General features: G+C 46.4%; 2 protein-coding genes across 2 annotated transcripts in view; one reads left to right on the top strand and one right to left on the bottom strand.

Annotated features, from left to right (window-relative positions):
- The window catches only part of LOC140418046 (uncharacterized), a 108,401-nt gene that overhangs the window by 62,207 nt on the left and 27,039 nt on the right, over positions 1 to 19,155 (top strand). The gene's annotated exons all lie outside the window — the stretch shown is intronic.
- LOC140422329 (uncharacterized) lies at positions 5,438 to 12,163 on the bottom strand. Its single transcript, XM_072507358.1, has 2 exons — positions 11,405 to 12,163; positions 5,438 to 7,100 (listed from the first exon to the last, which is right to left on the bottom strand). The coding sequence occupies exon 2, from the start codon at positions 6,743 to 6,745 to the stop codon at positions 5,486 to 5,488; it is 1,260 nt and encodes a 419-aa protein (XP_072363459.1). The 5' UTR covers positions 6,746 to 7,100; positions 11,405 to 12,163; the 3' UTR covers positions 5,438 to 5,485.

Below are 19,155 nucleotides of genomic sequence, written 5' to 3' on the forward strand. Positions count from 1 at the left end.
AGTGAATGGAGGGAGTGTGTGTGGGATGGAGATTTACAGCTTTTGGGGAATAAGGGAGGGAAGAATGTTCCAGAGAAACTAGAACTGTCTGTTCTGAGTTTCTATCCTGTATTTGCAGTGATGTATTTTGTAAATTGTTTTTCCAGGATATTAGAAAAGGAGGTATTACGGTCAGAAATCCCAAACATCACATCTTGATCTGACAGTCACTTGATTCTTTGGGACACACACACACCCGAGTGAGAGTGTTCCAGAGCACAGACTGTGGAAAGACCTTCAACCAGTTACAGAGCTTCACAGTGGGGAGGGACTGTACACGTGTTCTCTGTATGAGTAAGGCTTCAATTGTCTAACCTGGAGAGACACAAGGAGATTCAAAACACGGAGAAACAGTGGAAATGCCGGGACTGTGGGAAGGGATTCAAAGCCCCATCTGCACTGGAAGCTCATCGGCGCATTCACACGGAGGAGAAGCCGTTCACCTGCTCTCAGTGTGGGAAGGGATTCAGACATTTATCCACCCTGCGGAGACATCAGCCAGTTCACCCCGGGGAGTGAGCATTCACCTGCACTCAATGTGGGAAGGGATTCTGTGTTTCCTTGTACCTGCTGAGACACCAACAAGGTCACAAGTGATTACAGGGGTTGGATTCTGCTGTTATTGTTGCTACTCTCAATTACACCCAGAACAGCATTGTGTTCATTCTGTCAGTTGGTCAATGGGGAGGGTCGGAGGGTTTCGTTCTGCTGGACTGGCCGGTCTCACGACTTTGCCTCCAGTGGGCTGATGCTCTTGAGCCTTGTGGCAAATACTTGGCTTCAAATTTCACAAGGATCACAGAGTGAAAGGGTGTTTGGAAGGTAGATGACAGATAGTTCCTGTTTCTGTTTGGAACCCCAAAGCATGCAGTTCAGATAAAGATAGGCTTTGGTGGTTACATGGTTCTGTCTCAGAAGGAAACGGTCAAGCTATGAGGGCCAAGTTGATTGGGAACTTACAATAAAATGTGTAATGATACACAGGCAGTCGCATTTAAGGAATTATCACATATTTACATAAAATATAGATTCCTTTAAGAAACAAAAATCCAACAGGAAAAGTGACGCAACCGTGACTAACAAGAAAAATTAAAGATTCCAAGAGGCTCATTAATCGATTACAGATTTATTGCTTCACTGATTTATTGGTACCTTGAAGAATCAATGCAGTATAATTCTTTAAATTCAGTAGACATACAGACAGAAAATAGAATATCCACAAGGCATAGTCATTGTTTCAGATAATAATATGAGAATTGCTGTACAGCAACTTAATATGTCAGAATCTAACACGGTTTCTAGAAAAGTTGCATAAAAGCCCTCGTAATGAATAAACCATTGTTCTACAAATACATCTAGTAATGAAAAAGTATCGCAGCCTTAGCAACAGAAACATTTACAAAATGTAGCAAAGCCTTAGCGACAAACAAGGTTGATGCAGAACGCCTTATCTTCAGAGGATTGGTACATGTGGCGGGAGCATGTAGACATTTAATTAATTTGATAGACATTAATGAATCTTAAGTAATGACCAATGCCTGGATAACAAATCATGCTCCAAGTGACAAGAGAGTTATTTGAATAAATCAGGAAGCCTCAGCTGAGAATTTGAAACCAATAAGGGGTTAGACCATTGATAAGAATTTATTTAAGAATAAAGTTTCATGACTAAAGTTTGTTCTGTATTCATGCTTTAAGAAATTCTTAACCATCTATTGATTTCCTAATATTGTCTTATGTTTTTGTGCAACTCTCTTTATTATGTTTTGATGTATTATTTCATCTGAATTTTGATTTATTTTTAAGTAAGAGAATCAAGGTGGATAATTAGCAATAAAGTTGCATTTTTGGACACCTCCAATCAACCAGATCTTGGGCTAATTTTTGAAGATAAAATAAGAGATCTCATCGCACATAGTTGCCAAAATAAGTGGAACCCCGAGGATTGGAAACTTGTTTTAGAATTCAGGAAAGGAGGATCAAGAAACTCATAAAGAGAAAATTGAATATGAGAGCAAACTGGCGAGAAACATAAAAACTGACTGGAAAAGTTCCTGTAAAATATGAAAAGGGAAAGATTCGCAAAGACCAATGTGGGTCCATTCCAGGCAGAGACAGGAGAGTTTATAATGGGGAATAAGGAAATGACAGAGAAACTAAACAATGTGTGTCTGTCTCATGGAGGAGGATACAGAAATCGTCCCAAAAACAGAGAACCAAGGGACCAGTGAGCACGAGGAACTGAAAGAGATTAGTATCAGTGAAAAAGTAGTACTGGAGAAATTAATGGGATTGAAAGTTAATAAATCCCCAAAGGCTGCTGCTCTACATCCCAGAGTGTTGAAAGAGGCGGCTGTAGTGATAGTGGATACATTGGTGATCATCTTTCAAAATTCTATAGATTCTGGAATGGTTCCTGCAGATTGGATGGTGGTAAATGTAACCCCACTATTTAAGGAGGGAGAGAGAAAACGGAGAACCACAGACCCATTAACCTTACATCAGTCGGAGGGAAAATGCTACAATCTATTATGAAGGATGTGATAACATACAAATTAGGAGCAGGAGTAGGCCCCTCGAGCCTGCTCCACCATTTAATAAGTTGATCTGATTGTAACTTCAACTCCACATTCCCCCCGATAACCTTTCACCCCCTTGCTTATCAAGAATCTATTCAACTCAGTCTTCAAAATATTCAAAGACTCTGCTTCCACTGCCCTTTGAGGAAGAGAGTTCCAAAGACTCACAACCCTGAGAGAAAGAAGTTCTCTGCCTTAAATGGGCAAGTTGTTACTTTTAAAGCGACTCCAATTTCTAGATTCTCCCACAAGAGGAAACATCCTTTCCACATCCACCCTGTCAAGGCCCCTCAGGATCTGATACGGTTCAATCAAATCAATTCAATCCATCGGACACAAGCCCAGCCTGTCCAATCATTCCTCATAAGCCCAGCCTCCAATTCCAGGTATGAGTCCAGTAAACCTTCTCTGAACTGCTTCCAACACATTGACATCATTTCTTAAATGAGAGCAATACTGTACACAGTGCTCCAGATGTGGACTCATCAATGTCCTGTATAACTGATGCAGAACCTCCCTTCTTTTGTATTCAATTCCCTTTTTGTGATTCATGCTCTTGGACACCCAGATCCCTCGGAGTCTCAGAGCTCTACAATCTCTTACTATTCAGATCAGAAACCTTTTTTTCCTTCTGGCAACATGGCCATTCAGCCCATCGAGCCTGTGCCGCCATTCAATATGATCGTGGCTGATCATCCACTTCACGGTAGCACAGTGGTTAGCACAGTTGCTTCACAGCTCCTGGGTCCCACGTTCAATTCCCAGCTTGGGTCACTGTCTGTGCAGAGTTTGCGCAGAGTTTGCACTTTCTCCCAGTGTGTGCGTGGGTTTCCTCCGGGTGCTCCGGTTTCCTCCCACAGTCCAAAGCTCACTGTCCCTTAATTAGAAAAACATAATTTATTAAACAAAGAAACAGAAATCTGCCAGTCGCTGCTTTAAACACACTCAGTGACTGAGCTTCCACAGACCTCTGGGGTCGAGAATTCCAAAGATTCACAACCCTCGGAGTAAAGAAATGTCTCCTCCGAGACCCGTATTAAGTGACTTCTCCCTTAGTTTGAAATTGTGTCCCCTGGTTCCAGACTCTCCAACTCGGGGAAACATCTCACCTGCACCCACCCGGTCTATTCCTTTATGGATTTTGTAAGTTTCAATGAAATCCCCTCTCATTCCTTGAAACTCTAGAGAAAAGAGGCCCAGTTTCCCCAATCTGCTTTCATAGGACAGTCCTGCCATACCCGGGACAAGTCTGGTCAAACTTTGTTGCTGTTCCTCTGTGGCAAGACCTTTCCTAAGTAAAACTGCACACATTACTCCAGCTGTGGTCTAAGCATTCCATAATGATCGATGTCAAGGCCATCGAATGGTATTCATTGAGGCACGTTGCCTGGTTCTTCTTTGGCACCGGTATGATGGTGGTCTTCTTGAAGCAGGTGGGAATCTCAGAACGGAGTAGGGAGAGGTTGAGGATGTCCGCGAACACACCTGCCAGTTGGTCCGCGCAGGATCTGGGTGCGTGGCAGGGACTCCGTCAGGACCCGCCGCTTTCCGAGAGTTCACTTTCAAGAAGGCCAATCTGACTTTGGAGGCTGTGACGGTGGGCACGGGTGTGCCCAAGGCTGCTGGGGCAGATGACAAAGGTTTGTTGGTTTCCTGCTCGAAATAAGCATAGAATGCTAGAGTTTGTCGGGAAGGGGTGCGCTGTTGCTAAAGATCCTACTCAGCTGAGCGCATTATGTTGTTTAAGCCTTGCCACAATCGATGAGAGTCCATGATTCTAGCTCAGTCTGGACAACTCTTCAGTTTTCTCTTGGCAACCCTGTTGGCTTTGCAGAAGTCGTACCTAGATTTTATTTTGTATAGGTCAGGGTTGCCTGACTTGAACGCCTCAGACATGGCCTTGAATCTCCCGATTAAACCATGGGTTCTGGTTGGGTAACGTACGAACTACCTTCTTTGACACACAATCTTCTACACACTTGCTGATGAAGTCTGTGATGGTGCTGGCATACTCGTTTAGGTTAGCTGCCGAGTTCTTGAATATGGACCAGTCGCACAGGAGCTCTTCTGTTGCCTCAGACCAGCATTTCTTAACCGGATTCTCCCGCTTAAGTTTCTGCTTGTACGCCGGGAGAAGGAGCACCGTCTTGTGGTCCGATTTTCCGAAGTGCAGCCAGTGGATGGATCATCAGGCGCCCTTGATGTTTGTGTGGCAGTGGTCAAGGATGTTGGGGCCCCTGTTGGGACAGGAGAGGTGTTGGTGGAATTTTGGCAGTACACTCGAGGTTGGCCTGGTTGAAGTCTCCGGCCACGATGAACAAGGCCTCCGGGTATTCTGCTTCATTGTTATTTATAGCGGTGTACAATTCATCAAGCAGCGTCTTCACTTCCGCCTGGGGTGGGATGTAGATCGCCGTGATGATGGCAGAAGTGAACTCCGTGGAAGGTAGTATGGACGGTACTTCAGTCGGGTATTCCAGGTCAGGGGAGCAGTAGTTCGCCAGGGTCGCCACATCCGAGCACCAGGAGTTGACGAGGAGACAAACCCCTCCACCCACTCCAGGTTCAGTCCTGGATGTAATTAACAGCAGGAATAACAGCAGAATCTAACCCAACATCACTTGTGAACCCTTTGGTGTCTCAGCATGTTGGACGACTGAGTGAATCCCTCCCCACAGTGAGAGCAGGTGAATGGCTTCTTTCCAGTGTGAACTTGCTGGTGTCTCCACAACGTGATTGATGTTTGAAATCTCTTTGTGCAGTGAGAGCAGCTGAACGGTCTCTCCCCAGTGTGAATGTGCTGGTGGGACATCAGTACCTGAGAGCTTTTAAACCCACTCCCACAGTCGGAGCATTTAAAGGATCTCTCATTGCTGTGAGTGACATTGTGGCTCAGCAAGTGATGACCGAGTGAATCTTTTCCCAGTCGGAGAGGTGAACGGGCTCTCCCCGGTGTGACTTCGCTCGTGTTTCATCAGGTTGGATGGGGTTCTAAAGCTCTTTGTGCAATGAGAGCAGCTGAACGGTCTCTCCTCAGAGTGAACGCGCTGGTGGGACATCAGTAGCTGAGAGCTTTTGAAACCCCGCCTGCAGTCAGGGCATTTAAAGGGCCTGCTCTTGGTGTGAGTGGCATTGTGTTTCAGCAGGCTGGATAATTTAGCGAATCCCATATCACACACAGAGCAGATGAATGGCCTCTCCCCGGTGTGAACTCGTTCGTGTCTCCGAAGGTTACCAATATCAGTGAATCCCTTATCACACACAGTGCAGTTGAATGGATAATCCCCAGTGTGAACTCGTTCGTGTTTCCGCAGGCTGCCATTGTCAGCGAATCCCTTTTCACACTGAGAGCAGGTGAAAGGTCTCTCTCCAGTGTGAAGTCGCTGGTGTCTCTGCAGGTGGGCTAACCGAGGGAATCCCTTCCCACAGTCAGAGCAGGTGAACGGTCTCTCCCCAGTGTGAACTCGTTCGTGTCTCCGCAGGTTGCCAATGTCATTGAATCTCTTTTCACACTGAGGGCAGGTGAAAGGCCTCTCTCCAGTGTGAATTCGGTCGTGTTTCCGCAGGCTGCCAATTTGAGCGAATCCCTTTTCACACTGAGAGCAGGTGAAAGGACTCTTTCCAGTGTGAACTCGCTGGTGTGTCTGCAGCTGGGATAACCGAGGGAATCCCTTCCCAAAGTCAGAGCAGGTGAACGGTCTCTCCGCAGTGTGAATTAGTTTGTGTCTCTGCAGGGCGCTATTGTGAGCGAATCCCTTTTCACACTGAGAGCAGGTGAAAGGCCTCTCTCCAGTGTGAACTCGCTGGTGTGTATGCAGGTTGCCAATTTGAGTGAATCCCTTTTCACACTGAGAGCAGGTGAAAGGCCTCTCCCCAGTGTGAACCCGCTGGTGTGTCTGCAGCTGGGATAACTGAGGGAATCCCTTCCCACAGTCAGAGCAGGTGAACGGTCTCTCCGCAGTGTGAATTAGTTTGTGTCTCTGCAGGGTGCCATTGTGAGCGAATCCCTTTTCACACCAAGAGCAGGTGAAAGGCCGCTCGCCAGTGTGACTGCGTTGATGCGTTGCCAGCTCGTGTGGGGCTCTAAATCCCCTCCCACAATCCTCACATTTCCATGGTTTCGCCATGATCCGGGTGATCTTACGTCTCACCGCGTTTGACGATCAGTTGAAGCCTTGTCCACACACAGAACACCCGCACAGTCTCTCCCTGCTGTGAATGGTGTAGTATGTTTTCAGGCTGTGTCACTGGTTGAAGCTCTTTCCACAGTCAGTGCTCTATAACAGTCTCACACGGGTGTGTGTGTCTCAGTGCTTTTCCAGACACACTGTTGTTTAAAATCTCGTGAAGCAGACAGAATAGACAAACATTTCTCCTTCTAGATTCTCAGGCCGAAGATCCCAAGAATTGAGTGACTCAATCAGTTCTTGATGTGATATTTAGTTTGAGATATCGGCCTCAAACTCCTCTCGATCGAACTGCCTGCAAACAGATTTTACAATATCAGTACAGGATAGAAATTCAGAACAAACAATTCTAGTTTCTATCGAACATTCTTTCCTCTCTCTTTCCCTGAAATGCTCGAAATCTCAATCCCACACACTCTCCCTCCATTCTCACTCTGCTGGATCTAATATTCACCCTCCCAATTCTCCTGAAGGTACTGATTCAGGCTGATTGACAGATCCAAGCTCACTGTTTCCTCCAGACCTGAAAATCTTCATGCAGGCTGCCAGACAGATATATATCTATATTACTGGATGGAAAATGTGTGTAATATACAGATTGTATTCACTTACTTTCCCTCCCAATTTTCCTGAAGGTGCTGATCAACAAATCTAAACTCACTAAAACCTGCACAAGAGTAGAGAATCTCCATATAAGTACATTTACTGATTAGAGATAGGGAAATTCTGAGGAAGAATTTTATTTAGTCATGGAGTGGTCATGACAGGGAACTCACTACCCACAAGGGTTGTGGAAGTCCAGATGATCGATAATTTAAAATAAAATAGGATGGTTACTTGAAGAAAATAAACTTGCAGGGGAACAGGGATATCGAGCAGGAATGGGACTGACTGGATTGCTGTACAGAGAGTCAGCATTGACTCGAGTTCCCAAATGGATTCTGAAGTGCTGCAATGACTGTATGACTGGAAATATATGATGTAGGTACAGTACTATTTACAAAACTAGAAATAATAATGGATGTATTTTATCACAGAACCATCAAAAATATATATAATACATACCATATAACACTAGACATATTTCTGTCCGATATTACATTTTTAAAAATTAATTTACGGGATGGGGACAATGCTGGTCAGGCCAGCATTTATTGCCCATCCCCAGTTGCCCTTCCGAAGTAGGGGTGAGCTGCCTTCTTGAACTGCTGCAGTCCTTGAGGTGTAGGTACATCCCCTGTGCTGTTTTTTTTTTTTTCATTTGTTTTTTTATAAATTTAGAGTACCTAATTCATTTTTTACACTTATGGGGCAATTTAGCGTCACCAATCCAGCTACCCTGCACATCTTTGGGTTGTGGGAGTGAACGCAAGCAAACACGGGGAGAATATGCAAACTCCACACGGACAGTGACCCAGAGCCGGGATGGAGCCTCGGACCTCGGAGCCGTGAGGCAGCAGCGCTAACCACTGCTCCACCATGCTGCCCTACATCCCCTGTGCTGTTAGGGAGGGAATTCCAGGATGTTGCCCCAGGGACAGTGAAGGAATGGCAATATATTTCCAAGTCAAGGTGGTGAGTAACTTGGAGGAGAACCTCCAGGTGGTGGGCTTCCCAGGTTTCTGCTGCTCTTGTCCTTCCAGATGGTAGTGGTTGGGGGTTTGGAAGGTGCTGTCTGAGGAACCTTTCGGAGTTACTGCAGTGTATCTTGTAAATGGTATACACGGCTGCTACTGTTTGTCGGTGGTGGAAGGTTTGAATGTTTGTGGAAGGCGATGCAATCAATCAGGCTGCTTTGTCTGGATAGAGTCGAGCTTCTTGTGTGTTGTTGGAGCTGCACTCATCCAGCAAAGTGGAGTGTATTCCATTACACTCCTGACTTGTGCTTGTAGATGTCTGGTGGACAGGCTTTGGGGCATCAGGAGGCATGGGGAAGGGCAATTATGATGCCATTAGACATGACTTGGGGGGGGGGATAGGTTGGAGAAATAGGCTGCAAGTGTTAGGCACACTGGATATGTGAAGCTTGTTCAAGGAACAGCTACTGCGTGTTCTTGATAAGTACGTACCGGTCAGGCAGGGAGGAAGGCGTCGAGCGAGGGAACCGTGGTTTACCAAAGAAGTGGAATCTCTTGTTAAGAGGAAGAAGGAGGCCTATGTGAAGATGAGGTGTGAAGTTTCAGTTGGGGCGCTTGATAGTTACAAGGTAGCGAGGAAGGATCTAAAGAGAGATCTACGATGAGCAAGGAGGAGACATGAGAAGTATTTGGCAGGTAGGATCAAGGAAAACCCAAAATCTTTCTATAGGTATGTCAGGAATAAAAGAATGACTGGGGTAAGAGTAGGGCCAGTCAAGGACAGGGATGGGAAGTTGTGTGTGGAGTCTAAAGAGATAGGCGAGATACTAAATGAATATTTTTCGTCAGTATTCACTCAGGAAAAAGAGAATGTTGTGGAGGAGAATGCTGAGACCCAGGCTATTAGAATAGATGGCATTGAGGTACGTAGGGAAGAGGTGTTGACAATTCTGGACAGGCTGAAAATAGATAAGTCCCGGGGCCTGATGGGATTTATCCAAGGATTCTCTGGGAAGCCAGGGAAGAGATTGCTGAGCCTTTGGCTTTGATTTTTATGTCATCATTGGCTACAGGAATAGTGCCAGAGGACTGGAGGATAGCAAATGTGGTTCCTTTGTTCAAGAAGGGGAGTAGAGACAACCCCTGCAACCGGTGAGCCTCACGTCTGTTGTGGGTAAAGTCTTGGAGGGGATTTTAAGAGACAAGATTTATAATCATCTAGATAGTAATAATATGATTAGGGATAGTCAGCATGGCTTTGTGAAAGGTAGGTCATGCCTCACAAACCTTATCGAGTTCTTTGAGAAGGTGACCGAACAGGTAGATGAGGGTAGAGCAGTTGATGTGGTGTATGTGGATTTCAGTAAAGCGTTTGATAAGGTTCCCCACGGTAGGCTATTGCAGAAAATACGGAGGCTGGGGATTGAGGGTGATTTAGAGATGTGGATCAGAAATTGGCTAGCTGAAAGAAGACAGAGGGTGGTGGTTGATGGGAAATGTTCAGAATGGAGTTCAGTTACAAGTGGCGTACCACAAGGATCTGTTCTGGGGCCGTTGGCTGTTTGTAATTTTTATAAATGACCTAGAGGAGGGCGCAGAAGGGTGGGTGAGTAATTTTGCAGACAACACTAAAGTCGGTGGTGTTGTCGACAGCGCGGAAGGATGTTGCAGGTTACAGAGGGACATAGATAAGCTGCAGAGCTGGGCTGAGAGGTGGCAAATGGAGTTTAATGTAGAGAAGTGTGAGGTGATTCACTTTGGAAGGAATAACAGGAATGCGGAATATTTGGCTAATGGTAAAGTTCTTGGAAGTGTGGATGAGCAGAGGGATCTAGGTGTCCATGTACATAGATCCCTGAAAGTTGGCACCCAGGTTGATAGGGTTGTGAAGACGGCCTATGGAGTGTTGGTCTTTATTGGTAGAGGGATTGAGTTCCGGAGTCATGAGGTCATGTTGCAGCTGTACAAAACTCTGGTACAGCTGCATTTGGAGTATTGCGTACAGTTCTGGTCACCTCATTATAGGAAGGACGTGGAAGCTTTGGAGCGGGTGCAGAGGAGATTTACCAGGATGTTGCCTGGTATGGAGGGAAAATCTTATGAGGAAAGGCTGATAGACTTGAGGTTGTTTTCGTTAAGAGCGAAGAAGGTTAAGAGGAGTCTTAATAGAGGCATACAAAATGATCAGGGGGTTAGATAGGGTGGACAGTGTGAGCTTTCTCCCGCGGATCCAGAAACATCACCATTTCTCACCTTATGATGGAAGGGTGATCATTGATGAAGCAGCTGAAGATGGTTGGGCCTAGGATACTGCCCTGAGGAACTCCTGCAGTGATGTCCTGGAGCTGAGATGACTGACCTCCAATCACCACAACCATCTTCCTTTGTACCAGGTATAAATCCAACCAGTGGAGAGTTATCCCCTGATTCCCATTGACTCCAGTTTAGCTGGGGCTCCTTGATGCCCTACTCAGTCAAATGCTGCCTTGATGTCAAGGAGAGTCACTCTCACCTCATTTCTGGCATTCAGCTCTTTTGTCCAAGTTTGAACCAAGGCTGTAATGAGGTCAGGAGCTGAGTGGCCCTGGCGGAACCCAAACTGAGCGTCCAGGAGCAGGTTATTGCAGAATAAGTGCCACTTAATAGGACCTTTGATGACCCCTTCCATTACTTTGCTGATGATGGAGAGTATTCCTACTGAGAAGTAATTGGCTGAGTTAGATTTAGCCTGTTTACTGACCCCTTAAATGTCAGCCATTTCCTGGGGAAACCAGCCCTTTAATTGTGAACATTAGGAAAGAGATCGTCCTTTTAGCCAGACAAATAAATGTGTCAAGCTGAGGGGGCAAAGGATGTCAATGTGTTTAAGAGAGAGAGAGAGAGAGAGACCTGGGCCAAGCTTTGCAGAGTCTGCACCCTCCCTGGATTCACTTCCTTTCCCTTCAGTTGCTGCAAGTCACCAATTGAAGGTCAGAATGAGAAAAGAAATGGAAAGGGGGAGAAAATAAAGTGTTTTACTCACAGATGTTGGAGACAGGAGTCTGTGTGCAGCTCAAACTTATTCAGGGTTGGGGGAACAACAGCTTTGCTCGGCAGAAACCTCCATGTGCAGCTTTCGCATCGAGACAACGGGGGAGCTTTGATTGGCGGAGGGGCAGAGTCTTTCCGGTCCTCCAACTCTTCCCATTGGTCAACACCTGAGAGGTAAGGTCAGCGGAAGTGAGCTCCCCTACGCATGCGCAGCAGTCCCTCTCCCTGAGACATGCGCAGCAGTCCCTCTCCCTGAGACGTGCGCAGTCCCGGATCAGGGAAGGGGGAGATCAACGAAGGCCGGAACTGTCAGCCGGTTGCTGGAAACCGTCTCGAGGATGTGTTGGGGGAGACGGAACAGAGGGTGGGGGCGGTGCTCGCGTGTCCGCGCGCCAGCGTGTGCGCACTAATGCAGTGACGTCACCGCGGAGCGAGTGGATTCCTATTGGCTGATTTAGAGGATGAGCACCTTTGTGATGTCACAATGTGGAGGTTGAACAATTGGTTTCAGACTAAAACGTCCTCCTCTGGGAAACATCTGGGAGCAAATCAATGTCTGCCCCTTTCAGAAGTTCATATGATATAAGAACAGTTAGGCCATTTGGCCCATCGAGTCTGCTCCGCCATTCGGTCATCGCTGATCTCATCCTGGCCTTATCTCCACCGTCCTGAGAGTTCTTCAGAATCCTTCAACCCAATTAAAAATCTGTCTAACTTCTCCCTAAATTTACTCATTGTCCCAGCTCCTCCACACTCTGGGGTAGTGAATTCCACAGATTCACAGCCCTTGGGAGAAGCAGCTTCTCTTCAACTCTGCTTTGAATAGGGCAGCACTGTGGCCCAATGGTTAGCACTGCTGCCTACGGCGCTGAGGATCTGGGTTCGATCCCGGCCCCGGGTCACTGTCTGTGTGGAATTTGCACTTTCTCCCACTGTCTGTGTAGGTTTCACCCCCACAACCCAAAGATGTGCAGAGTAGGTGGATTGGTCACACTAAATTGCCCCTTAATTGGAAAAAAAAAAATTGGGTACTCTTAAAAAAAATATTTTTTAATTTAAACTTTTGAATTTGCTACCGCTTATCGTAAGACTATTACCTCTCGTTCTGGAATGCCCCACAAGAGGCAGCAGCCGCTCCAAGTCTACTTTATCTTTCCATTTCTTTTCTCATTCTGAGGGGACAATGGTGACTTGCAGCAGCTGAAGAGAAAGGAAGTGAATCCAGTCTGTATGTTCCACACATTTTGAGTTCAGTAACATAGACATATTTCGGTCTGGCAGTCTGCATGGAGATTTACAGGCCTCTCCAAAACGGGGAGCAGGGATCTGTCAGTCAGCCTGAATCAGCACCTTTAGAGAATTAGGAGGATGAATATTACAGCAGAGTGAGAATGGGGCAGAGTGTTGGATGGAAACTAGAATTGCCTGTTCTCAATTTCCATTTGTACATTCCTTTTACTGGATATTAGATGAAGATTTGCAGAGAAAAACCTAACGCCACTTCAGGATTTGGAAGAGTCACTTGGTTTATCGGGACCTGAATATCATCAGGAGAACCATCACTGCAAAAGACACTTCTGGGGTTAAGGATTGCCAGTCAGGCAAAGGAACAGAATGGAAGTAAACACAGGAACGAAGAATCACATTGGGCTGGTTCCAGGAGAATTGAGTGACAACTTCAGCGACGTAACCATGGAGTGTGATTTTTGATTGTCTTAAAAGTAAAAGGGCTACACTCTATTTGTAGTTTAAGGGATACGTTCCCTATAAAAATAGTGTTTAGGCATTGTTGCTTCTAGTTTGTTGCAGTAAAGTCATAAAACCTGAAGTTTTTGTCTTATGACTCATTAATTTGTTCACTGGGTTTAGAATTTATCTTTTAAAATTCCTGATCTTTTCAGAGATCTTACACAGTTGGTTTTGAGTCACAAGTTTCAACTTCCCATTTAAGCCTCAGGCAACATGCTCTCTCTCTCTTGCTCATGTCAATGACAGCCCAGTAACAGAGCTGAAGGCTGGAGTTGCTGTGACCCCTTGTCAGAGCTGGAATCAGTTGAAAGAAGAACTATAGTTTCTGGTTGAGCTTTGTGTTAGCTGTCCAACCAGACTGACCATATATAAATAGCTAACCCGGTATTATGTTGTGATGAGGGTTTAGAAAGAGACCCTGGATAGACGAGTTCACTGAAGCTGTGGGCTTGTCAGCTGTACAATGAAACCAGGCATCAAACAGCCACAGACACCTGTAATATTGGACACTGGGTTTAATCCTGTTCTGTATTAAACAGACCTAGTTGATACTGGGTGATTGTGATATAGTTAATCTGACCCTTTGTTCATTCAATTTCAAAAGTGAATAACATTGATTCAAGTACAGTGACTACCTTGTCAATCTGTCAATAAACTGGTGTCAGTTCATGCAGATTCGTATCTGATCTCAATTCCATTACTTATTTTTGTTATTGACTAGACTGTCTCTCTCTTCTCTCCTCTCTCTCTCCTGCCTCTCTCAGTCTCTGGTGTTCCTCTCTCTCTCTGGTGCCTCTCACTCCCTCTGCTTCCTCTCTGTCTCTCTCAGCTGCCTCTCACTCTCTTCAGTGCTTAGGAAGGCAGGTGGGATAGTTTCCTTTGGTAGCCGAGGGCTGACATTATGAGAACAGGGAGATTGTGCTGGAACTGCATCAAACACCAGTTAGACCACAGCCATATTACAGGAAGGATGTGATCATCCGAGAGAGACTGCAGAGGAGATTTATTTATTTAAATTTAGTGTGCCCAATTAATTTTTTCCAATTAAGGGGCAATTTATTGTGGCCAATCGACCTACCCTGCACAACTTTGTGTTGTGGGGGCGAAACCCACGCAAACGGGGGGAGAATGTGCAAACTCCGCACGGACAGTGACCCAGAGTCGGGATCGAACCTGGTACCTAATGCTGTCCGTTGCAGAGAAGATTTATGATGATGTTACCAGGGATGGAGAATTTTAACTATGAGGAAAGTTTGGATCTCCCCAGTGTGAATTCGCCGGTATACAGTGAGTTGCTGAATCTAGTCCCACAGTGAGAGTACCTGAACGGTCTCATCAGTGTGAACAAGCTGATGGGACATCAGTTCACCGGACGTTGTATAGAATTTCCCACAGTTTAAACATTTGAAAGGTCTGTCTTTAATAATAATAATCTCTATTGTCACAAGTAAGCTCACATTAACATTGCAATGAAGTGAAAAGCCCCGAGTCGCCACATTCTGCCGTCTGTTCGGGTACACGGAGGGAGAATTCAGAATGTCCAAATTACCCAACAGCACGTTAGATAAACTTGGTCAGTTCTCACTGGAACAACGGAGGTTGAGAGGCGAGCTGATAGAGGTCTACAAGATTATGAGTGGTATGGACAGAGTGGATAGTCAGATGCTCTTTCCTAGGGTAGGAGAGTCAAGTACTCGGGGACATAGGTTTAAAGTGCGCGGGGAAAAGTTCAGAACAGATGTGCAAAGCAGGTTTTTTACACAGGGTGGGAAATATATGGAACGTGCTGCCTGGGGAGGTGGTGGGAGCCGGTACGGTAGCGGCATTTAAGGGACAACTAGATAAATATATGAATAGGGTGGGAATGGAAGGATATGGACTCCATAAGTGCAGACAGTTTTAGTTTAGGCAGGTACCATTATCGACCCAGGCTTGGAGGGCTGAAGGGCCTGTTCCTGTGGTGTATTGTTCTGGGTTTTTTTTAAATTTAGAGTTCCCAATTCATCTTTTGCAATTAAGGGGCAATTTAGCATGTTCAATCCACCTAACCTGCACATCTTTTGGGTAGTGGGGGTGACACCCACGCAAACACGGGGAGAATGTGCAAACTCCACACGGACAGTGACCCAGAGCTGGGATTGAACCTGGGACCTCGGTGCCGTGAGACTGCAGTGCTACCACTCGCCACCATGCTGCTCTTGCATATTGTTCTATGTTCACCTCTTTCGGGACTTGTGGGAGGAAACCGGAGCATCCGGAGGAAACCCACGCAGACACGGGGAGAACGTGCAGACTCCGCACAGACAGTGACCCAAGCTGTGAATCGAACCTGGGACCCTGGCGCTATGAAGCAACAGTGCTACTGTATCACCCCAATATGATCCCACTAGTGTTTCAGCCAGGTGGACAAATCCCTTCCCACAATCAGATGAATGGCCTCTCCCCAGTGTGAATTCGCTGGTGGACAGTGAGTTTAGATGATCGCCTGAACCCAGCCCCGCAGTGAGAGCACCTGAACGGTCTATATGAATATATTGGTGGGACATCAGCTCCCAGGAGCCTTCATAACATTTCACATAGGCTGGGCATTTAAAAGGTCTCTCATCAGTGTAAACATGTTGATGGTACATCTGTTTTCCAGAGCTTTTAAAGCATTTCCCACAGTCTAGACATTTAAAAGGTATTTTGTCAGTGTGAACTCGCTGTTGTCTCAGCAGGGTGGATATATGAGTGAATCCCTTCCCACACTCAGTACAGGCAAATGGTCTCTCCCCGGTGTGAACTCGCTGCTGTTTCAGCCACTTGGATGAATCAGTCAATCCTTTTCCACACACACAGCAGGTGAACAACTTCTCTCCAGTGTGAACCCGCTGTTGTGTCAGCAAGTTTGATGACCAAGTAGATCCCTTCCCACACACGGAGCAGATGAATGGTCTCTCCCCAGTGTGAGTGTGTCGATGAGTTTCCAGCTCAGACGGGAAACCAAATGCCGCCTCACAATCCCCACATTTCCACAGTTTCGCGCCAGTGTGAATGCGCTTGTGTCTTGACAGGCCAGAAGTTTAGTTGAAACCTCGTCCACACACACAACACATGTATGGTTTCTCTCCACTGTGAACAGTGTTTTTTCCTTTCATGTGAATCGATGGAATTCCCTGCCCAGTGAAGCAGTTGAGGCTCCTTCATTAAATGTTTTCAAGATAAAGATAGATAGTTTTTTGAAGAATAAAGGAATAAAGGGTTATGGTGTTCTGGCGGGAAAGTGGAGCTGAGTCGACAATACATCAGCCATGATCTCATTGAATGGCGGAGCAGGCTCGAAGGTCCAGGTGGCCTACTCCTGCTTCCAGTTCTTATGTTCTTATATTATGTTCAAAACCTGTTGATATTCAGTAACGATAACTTAAGCGACTCCGTCAGATCCTGATGTGATGTTTCCCAAATGCAAAGCTTCCCCTTCCAATATCCTGTGAAATCAGTTTAGACAGAAAAAAAGGAGTGAGGGAAAATCCAGAAAAACACAAAGGTGGATTGTGAAATTGAGCTGAAATCTGGTCATTTGTGAGGCCGGCACTAGGAAAAGGTAACCTTGAAAACTGCCAGATTTTCACAAAACAACAACCGATTCACTGATGTAGTTCAGGGAAGGGAACCTTCCACAGGTCTGGGCCAGAAAAGTTTCAGGCCTCTGTGGGGGGAGAAGAGTGAGAAAAGATTGAGAGCAGAGGCGGAGAAGGAGAGGGAATTTCTCTTTCCAAAATCTAACCAGAACATTGACAGAATCTCCCAAACCCTCAACCTCCGCCTCCTTGAAGGACCAGGATATCGGGTCTGTGAACACCATCACATCCAGGTTCCCCTCCAAGGCACACACAGTTCTGACAGTAAGTAATGGGTGAGCAGAAACTTTCTCCACTTCAACATTGGGAAGACATTGCGTTCAGCCCCTGTAACAAACTCCTTTATTAGCCACTGACTCCATCCCTCACCCTGGTCATTGTTTTGAGATTGAGATTGAAAGAGATTGTCCAAATGGTTGGTGTGATATTTGACCCTATGACTTGCACCCAACCACATATTTACATCATCTTGAAGACTGGATTCCACCTCAGTAACATTGCCTGACTCCAGCCAAGGCTCAGAGCATCTGTTGCTAAAACTCTGATCTATTCCTTTGTTATCTCTGAGAGATCTATGCTCCTCGAATTGATACTTCCTGAGTATTCCTAATTTTATTTACTCTGTCTTAGGTGGCATCATCTGAAGGTGCCAAGACCACAAGACATTGTAAGGTGCACCTTGTACACCACCTTCAGTGGTATCAGCCCCAGCCTCGCACACAAAGTTGAGGCGTTTAGCCTCCGCAGCACACACCCTCCTCCAGTGCCACACCCAGCTTTTCCTCCCACTTCACCTTAACCCCTCCATGGACACCCCATCCTCCTCCAAAACCCTCCTGTAAATCACCGAGATGACACCACCCCCCCCTCCCCTCCCCTCCCCCTGTCCGTTGACAGCACCGCCTCCAACAGCGACGAGACAGGCACTATTCGGAAGGTCAGGAAGACCTTCCTTGCAAAGTCCAGCACCCGCATATACCTAAAACATTCTCCCCATGCCAACCCAAACATGTCAGTCAGCCCCTCAAAGCTCGTAAACTGCCCTTCCAGAAACAGGGATTCTATAATTCTAACTTTTAAAGAATATTTTAGAGTAGCCAATTATATTTCTTTTCCAATTAAGGGGCAATTTAGCGTGGCCAATCCACCCAACCAGCACATCTTTGGGTGTGAATATAATTCTAACTTAGGATGACCACTCGTGTGCCCTACTGAACTTAACTTTACCCCATGACATTGTCAGCAGTTCGTTCTTGGTGCAATATGTAGATAGTCCAACGAGGGAAGGGGCAGTGGATCTGGTATTGGGGAATGAGCCTGGACAGGTGGTTGAGGTTTCAGTAGGGGAACATTTTGGGAGTAGTGAACATAATTCCATATGTTTTAGGGTACTTTCGCCACAGATTTTTGGGCACAAAAGGCAGGACGTCCCTTGAGGTAGTAGGATCCAGAGAGCAGGATTTACATCCTTTTCTTTCCTTCCCTGCTTCCACCCTGTCTCACATTAAGACACTGGGACTCAAAGGGTGACCCAGTTTGATGGACAGGTTGTCTCTATTCGAAACAATGGGGGACAAGCTCCACCCAGCTATGAAAATAATGCCCCCAGCGTGATGGCGGCTGCACATGCTCAGTGCTGCACATTGCCCCCAATAAAGATGGTGATCATTAACCGGGACGATTTAAGGGATCTTTGGCCCCGCTCAGTACAAATGCGATTGATGAGTTTTTGAGGGAGTTTGTAGATCACACAATCTGTATAGAAATCTTCCCGTCCACACGCCGGTTCCATCATACGCTCCGATCTGTGATTTTCCGCTTACAAATTACGGATCCGAGAAAAAAAGCATCCACCCCTCACCATTTCCCGCACTGCGCATGCTTCATTCACTGCCCCTCATTCGCTCCGACTGGTTGTAGGACCAGCCGCAACCGTTCGGTCCTCCAGTCCTGCCCCCTATTATTCGTGGTCCTGAGCCGCCGTCAATCATTCCCCTGGGCATTGTGATCTGGAGCATGCGCAGTGCGGTTGCTGAGGTGAGACAGTAGCGCGCAGGTGCAATGCTATTGTTCGTCTGGAGGAGAGTCCTTTGTCCCGGGGAAGCAAAGTTAGCATCAGGCGGTGGGAGGGAGGATCCGCAAACCCTTCACAATCATTGTCAGCTCCCTGGTTTGCAGCTGCGGGGCTTCTCCCTCCTGCGAACAAGCCCAGGTTAACGGTCACCATCGAGCTTCAGCGACTGGAGGATGGTTCACATCAGAAGATGGGGGAGGGGGGACAATAAATAAGAGCTCACACCGCACTCAATTCAATGAGGACTCTGATCTCTGGAAAGGAAGGAAACCCTGGGAGGTGCGCAGGGAGGATTCACAA

Source organism: Scyliorhinus torazame, chromosome 5 (assembly GCF_047496885.1).
Source record: "Scyliorhinus torazame isolate Kashiwa2021f chromosome 5, sScyTor2.1, whole genome shotgun sequence".
Lineage (NCBI taxonomy): Eukaryota > Metazoa > Chordata > Chondrichthyes > Carcharhiniformes > Scyliorhinidae > Scyliorhinus > Scyliorhinus torazame.